At 56.2% G+C, this 6637-nt stretch overlaps 2 protein-coding genes across 3 annotated transcripts in view; one reads left to right on the top strand and one right to left on the bottom strand.

Annotated features, from left to right (window-relative positions):
* The window catches only part of LRRC2 (leucine rich repeat containing 2), a 68405-nt gene extending 66931 nt beyond the window's left edge, over positions 1–1474 (top strand). For both annotated transcript variants that reach the window (XM_027768935.1, XM_006170134.3), the window contains exon 9: positions 1114–1474. In XM_027768935.1, coding sequence (XP_027624736.1) covers positions 1114–1163 — 50 coding nt within the window. In that variant the 3' untranslated portion in view covers positions 1164–1474. The remainder of the gene's footprint in view (positions 1–1113) is intronic.
* Positions 1475–2855: 1381 nt separating this feature from the next.
* Positions 2856–6633, bottom strand: RTP3 (receptor transporter protein 3; the record flags this gene model as incomplete). Its single annotated transcript, XM_006170133.2, has 2 exons — positions 2856–4698; positions 6386–6633. Coding segments are annotated over 2 exons (1593 nt in total), but the record flags the coding sequence as incomplete, so codon positions are not given.
* Between the last annotated feature and the right edge of the window lie 4 nt (positions 6634–6637).

Below are 6637 nucleotides of genomic sequence, written 5' to 3'. Positions count from 1 at the left end.
GTGGGGGTGTCCAGTGCCTTAACCACTCTGCCACCTGCTGGCCTGTTTTTTTTTTTTTTTAGAGAGGTTTGTGCTATAGGGCACATGTGCTTGCCCAAGTCACAGAAAGTAGGAAATCACCCCCCGGGGGGATGGCCACGCTGCAATCCTTTCTCCTCCATTTTCTCTTGGTATTTTGGGCGTGCGTGTACACACACACACACACACACACACACACACACACACGTGCCCGGGGGGATGGCCACGCTGCAATCCTTTCTCCTCCATTTTCTCTTGGTATTTTGGGCGTGCGTGTACACACACACACACACACGTGCCTGTCGTGATGGGTCCAGGACTCGAACTGCAGTAGACTACATGGGAGTTCAGTGATGCAAAGTAACCATTATGCCATCTGCTGGTCCTGAAGATGCGTTTGTAACAGGCTCTCAGGTGACGCTGACTTTGTGGTCCAAGAATGACCTTTTGCAAACCAGCGGTTTAATTTAGCTGGGGGGTGAGGGGCAGTGAGCAGTGGGAAAAGCCTGGTTGGGACACAGTTTACTCAGCGTGACCGACTTGGGTCAGGGACAGCCTAGACTTCTCTATAAAACTCCTCTCTCGCTCCCTCCCAGTCCAGTCCTGAACCATCTGTTTGTACTTTGGCCAACTTTGATTACCACAGGGTTGTGCAGTTTCCAAGTTCTTGATGTAACTGTGTGAGTTGGTTGGAAAGACGGCCCAAGAACAAGAGTTAATGATTCTATTTTAGAGCTAAACATTTCTCTTTTTTAAAAGAATTATGTATTTAATTTTAGATTTATTATTATTTTTAACTTTATGAGAGAGAGAGAGTGAGAAAGCAAGCCTCCAAGTCCAGGATTCAAACTGCAGTCGGCCATGTGGGAGTCCAGAGCCTTAACCATCACTCCACCTGCCGCCCCAGGTCTAAACATGGCTGTAGCTCCACTGCACATCTGTGGCGCTGACTTGAGGATGACAAATGTGCTATTACCTATACACTCTCTGCTCTTTAAAACATGACGTGGCAGTCATTTGTATATCGACGGGCCACGTAGTTACATTTCGTAGTAAAATGGTGCAACATTGATCATGTTTTTCCGTCTGTTCCAGAATCTGTTCCCAGTTACACCACCAAAGTATCCTTTAGCCTTCAACTCTGATGTCACCCACCAGAAGACGGCGAAATCTCTCGGTGTGGAGCTGTAGGTGTTCGTGTGATGGGTCGTCTCGCGTAGGAACGGTGACTCATGCTTAAGGACAGTCTAGAAACTGTCCACCATCATAGCTGTGAGGAAAAATTACTTTCAAATTTCAGATATTGGAGTATCTGTCACTATGGATTAGAGAGTTTATCAATTGGCTTATATATTAATATTTGCAGGTTGACTTGCCTACATTTACTTCCAAGTAATAACATGTAATATTTTAGAAAATATATACTTTAATATATTTTTAAAAATTGTAACTAAAAGACCTGATTCTGAAGGTGAGTGCCTTGTGTTTGGGAATCCGGGTGTTACTGTTAACCCATGGGGGTCTCTCTCCAGGCTGTGAGGGGCCTTGGCTTTGTGCAGGAAGGGGTTTGAGAGCGAGCCTTCGAGAGCGGGAAGGTGTTTATAAGGAAAGTGTTCAGCCAGGGTACCCAGTAGTGGGGCAGCCTCAAGGGAGGGGACAGTCTTGGGTGGACAGGATCAGGGGATAAACCCAGGGCGAGTGTACTGCCCCTGCTTCCCTGGCTGGGGCTTTGGGAGGACAGAGAAAGGAGAACTGGTAGGGCCGCCCTCGGTGGGGCAGGGCAGCCTGGAGCTGCAGCGGATGTCTGACTTATGTGGCTTGGCTTCTTGCCAGGGCGTGTAATTGGTGGTGGTTTTTCTGGAATCACTGTCCCTCCCATTTTCTGGCCTTAATGGGGTGGTTCTTTTTCTTGCCATGGTTATCGTAAACGGTCATGGTGGAGGTGATGGTGTCACTTGACACGCTAACACGCTAACGAGTTCAGTTGCAACGCCCTTGGTTCCGGCTGATCAGGCTGGGTCTGTCAGCCAGCTCCTGTCTGTCAGGGTCTCTTGCTTTATTGTAGGTGTTGGGAATGGCCCTCACCTCATTCTTCCCATCCCAGAGGGATAAAAGTGATATCGGATCCATTAGATGAGGGCCTATTTCGTTATTCTGAAAGCTTATTGTTCTGTTCTGTTTTTACTATAGCCTGCGTGAGCACCAGGGGGAGCGGGGCTGGGGATGTGTGAGAAATCATCTCCAGGGGGATGGGCCCGGAACTCACAACAGCCCGAGGCCGGCAATTGCCAAATCTCCCCGGCCTCTGTGAATTCACTGCCTCTGCCTCTCTCCTCTAGAGTAATAAAAGCAATCTGAGACCTTGAGAAGCCGGACACCCCGCTTATCTGACCCTTTCTTCCTGAGAGCAAACTCTGGGCTGTGTCTTCCTGATGGATTGCTTCTTCCTGATAGGATACCCTTAGCCAGCTGAGAACCGCCCCTCCCCAAACTCTCCGATAAGACTGTGCTTAACCCCTAAAGGAGGCCTGAGATTCAGTGTTGACTCCTCCATGCCCACCAGCGTAATTAGAGTTCTCTGGAGTGCTGTGTTTTCGTCCCTCGCTGCTGTTTCTCCGCAACAGTAAGTCAGAGGTAACGAACACACCGAATCACCAGGACAGACCGCACTGTGCTGGGCTGTTTGTCGGTTCACTTGAAACACCCTGATAACAATTTCAGACGTCAAGCCTTCCATGAAACCTGAACAATAGGGATTTTTTTTTAGGATTATTTTATTTAACTTTACTTATTTATTTTTTATTTTATCAGAGAGAAAGAGAGAGAGAGATCAGGTACAGGACTCAAACAGTGGTCGGCCGTGTGGGAGTCCAGCACTTTAACCACCATGCCATCTGCTGGCCCCAAAAGGAAGGATTAAGAGCAAGATGAACACATTGAGAAATATCAATAGTTCACAGACCAATAGTTAGATGTCCATACTCCTGTTCTCAAACACAACGTCGCCGTTAAATGGTTCTATGGCCCTCCTTGCCCATCCCTGGCCATCTGCTGGAAGCACCATGGCGGGTCCGGGTAAGGGAAGGTGCGGACAGAGGACTGGAATGAGCCCTTGGCTAAGCCCTGCTGGACCCCCTGGGAAGATCAGAGGCAGGAGGGAGCCTGCTTTCCTGCTCGGCCTCTGCAGTGCTTCTTGCCTGTCCAGGTTCCTCGGCTGGACGGGGAGCCTGGGAAGTCCCCTGCGGTGTCACACCGGTCCCTCTCTGCCCATGGTGAGCACGCGTGTCTCCCTCTACCTGGGAATCTGGGACCCCAAGGGTGTAAAAGGTGGAGGCTCACATGAAGCTTTTGAGCACGGTGATGACAACGACGACAAGGAGGAAGCAGCAGCAGAAGGAACGCACGCGTTCCCGTGGGGGGTCACAGGAAGGGCAGGTACAGTCAGACCCCCAGTTGGGCCCTCTGTGGGGGACTCCCTGCACCCCCCAGTCCGCCTGGCTGATGGTGTTCTCTCCGAGGCTCCAAAGATTGGGGGTGCTAATTGGCTGGCTGCACTCAGGAAGCGAGGGGAGCATGGGCGACGCCTCTGCTGTCCCCGGCCTGGCGCTCCTGGCGGGGCTGTTCTCTGTGGAAAAAGGGATGTGGCTGGCTGTCCCAGGGGTAGAGCTCGGCAGTGGCACCTGCTGGGTTGGACATCTTGAAGAAGTTGATGGTTTCATGGTGTCACTAACTCTGAGGGCACTGGCCATCTTAGGAGGGTTATAAGTCTGGGGACCAGCTGTCATCACATGCTGCTTGTCCACGTCAGAGGCTGGATGTGAGGAGGGGAGGTGGGTAGAAGTACCAGTGACCCCGGGCCCCCTAGTGTCCTTGGAAATGGTGGGGTGGGATGGGGACACGGCTACCTGCGTGATAGAAACTCTGGTTTCCCTGCTGTCCTTGGAAGGGGTGAGCAGGGACGGAGAGATTGGTGCTTGTGAGATAGGGGCCCGTGGTCCACTGCTGTCCTTGGAGGGGACAGGCTGGCACGAGGACACGGGTGCTTGTGTGGCCGGGACCCTGGACTCCCTGGTGTCCTTGGAGGGGCTGAGCATGGTTGGGGACACGGGTGCCTGTGTGGCCGGGACCCTGGATTTCCTGGTGTCCTTGGAGGGGCTGAGCATGGTTGGGGACACGGGTGCCTGTGTGGCCGGGACCTTGGATTTCCTGGTGTCCTTGGAGGGGCTGAGCATGGTTGGGGACACAGGTGCCTGTGTGGCCGGGACCTTGGATTTCCTGGTGTCCTTGGAGGGGCTGAGCATGGTTGGGGACACAGGCGCCTGTGTGGCCAGGCCTAGCCCACTCTGAGCACAGAAGCCCTGCAGACAGGCCTCGCAGTTGAGGCTGTCATGGGGCCCCTCAAGCGCGGCCTCCTTGATCGTGGGAACCGCCTGCGTCAGCTGGAAGCCTTCCCGGTAGCATTTCTTCAGAACATGGAGCACCAGGTTGTTGAGGACCCTCGAGACGTTCTCCGGGGTGAACTCGGGAACCTCAAACGGCGCCTGGCAGCACTTCTTACATCTCTGGGCGAAGACCCGCACCTTCACGCGGCCCTTGGCCAGGCCCTTGCTCCAGTGCATGTGGAACAGGACCGGCACGTGGGCCGAGGCCCAGTGGCGGGAGCAGGAGGAGCACTGGAACCTGCGGAGACAGCGACAGCCTCAGCCGGGCTCGGGGACCGTGTGGGGCTGCGGCCACCAGGGTGCAGAGTCCCAGCGAGTTCACCACCAGCCCCTGGGAGACATCGCCATTGTGCCACCGACACCTCTGCCACCCACGGATCTGCCACGAGAAAAGGACGGCCCGAGTTGTGGGAGCCGGAGGGACCTCGGGTGCCAGGTGCGTCCAGCATGCCCTGTCAGCGCACCCAGGGCCTGAGGCTGTAAGAACCCGGCCAGGACTCCAGGCTCCTGACCCCTATCCGAAGTTTCTTCCAGCGTGGACTTAAATGGGCCAAAGGCTCCACGTGCCACAAAAGCCAGTCCAGAACGCTCCCTGAGGTCTGCGGTGGGTACGAACAGGAGTTGGCGAAGTCAGGCACCATGGGTCAGGGAGGGGGCTCGAAAGGCTGGTGTCCTAGGCAGAAGCTGCTTCGGTGACCTCGGTGGCCCGGGGACCACGGAGTCCGGCTCTCTCTCTCTCTCTCTCTGTTCAACGGGCAGCTCCATATTCTCAGCGCTACTGGCCTCAGACAGGGTAGAGAGAGGGACACTCATCTCAGCAGGGAGCGGGCTGTGGGGACAGGTGGCTGCCGCAGGGGAGGTGTGATGGGGTGGAGCACGCCGGGACCCCTGTGCTCACTCCAGACCTATGCTCTCGTGCCCTGCCTCGCGCTTAGGCTGGGGCCGTGGGGCCAGCGGGACCGAGCAGGGACATACACCTTCCAGACCTGGCCCCAGGAACGCTGGTGAGACTCCCGGCTTCCTCCCCCTTTGCTGCCGTGGATGCCGTGTGGGGGGTATGTCCCTGACCTTTCTGGGTTTCCTTGCTCCGGTGACTGAGCCCAGCCCTCTTGGCTTGAGGCAGGGTCCGCGAGGTCTGGGCTGTGGCCCAGAGGGGCTGGAAAGGATGGGAGCGTGAAGCTCTCACCCTTGGTGTTGCTTCTGGCCACGCCTGGCAGGGCGACTGTGAGGCAGGAATGGGGGACGCCCTTGCTGGGAGTCACGTGTCAGCATGCACAGGAGCGGCCTGCACGGAGCCCTCCCGAGTGCTCCAAGGCCTCACGAGGAAGGGACCGAGACTGCTCAGTTGCTCCCGAAGCTGGGGAGAGCAGACAGGAGAGCCTAACCCCCCTCTGCATGCCCAGGGCAGCCCTGCCGCCCCCAGGCCCTGAGCTCCACCTTCCCACCTGGGAAAGGGGCTGAGGCTGCAAGAGCTCTGAGTCCTGTCTGAAGGAGCTCTGAGCAGAGGGGCAGGGCTGCCGCGGTTGCTCGGCCCCTGCTCCTCTGGCCTCCCCAGGGTTCTCCTCGGAGCAGGGGTCTCTGCCAGCACCTCCGTGGTGGACCCACCAGCCTCCCTAGGTGAGAGCTCAGCCCGCCCTTGGGTGAGACGGCCGCAAGCCTCCCCTGCCCCTGTGCCCTGCTCCCTCCTGCAGTCTGGCTGGGTGGGTTTACCCTGACGCTGGCTGCGGCCCAGGCCGGCCATTGTTTGCCAGTGACCATTACAGGGAGGAAGCCTTAAATGGAGCTGAAATTTCCTGGTCGGTGGGGACTTGATGTCTGGGGTTTTCCATTTGCAAGCATGGAATGGAGCTAGGGAAGTAACCAGTGTACACGATGGGAAATAAGGCAGAACTTTCTGGATTGTGAACCATCGCGTGCCTCCTCACCTGGCGAAAGTCCGCTGCTGGTATTGCACCCAGCCTGGTTCCAGGATGTTGGGGAGTAGGCCCTTGTCTGGCGTCAGGGTCCACTGATGCCCTGGTTTCACTTCCCGAATTAATTCCTGAAACACCTGCTCCCACGTCTCCACGTCCTGGTCCATGTCCACCTCTCCTGCGTGTCCGTGGGCCGGAGCTCCTGGGCCCTGACAGGTCTGCAGTGGGAGGTGAGGGTCTCCCTGCAGGGAGCGAAGGTGCAGT

This window comes from Tupaia chinensis, unplaced genomic scaffold, assembly GCF_000334495.1.
Source record: "Tupaia chinensis unplaced genomic scaffold, TupChi_1.0 Scaffold148065_1, whole genome shotgun sequence".
In the NCBI taxonomy this organism is placed as follows: domain Eukaryota; kingdom Metazoa; phylum Chordata; class Mammalia; order Scandentia; family Tupaiidae; genus Tupaia; species Tupaia belangeri.
The sequence above is the reverse complement of the archived record's forward strand: the minus strand, read 5'-3'. Positions and strand labels throughout refer to the sequence as shown.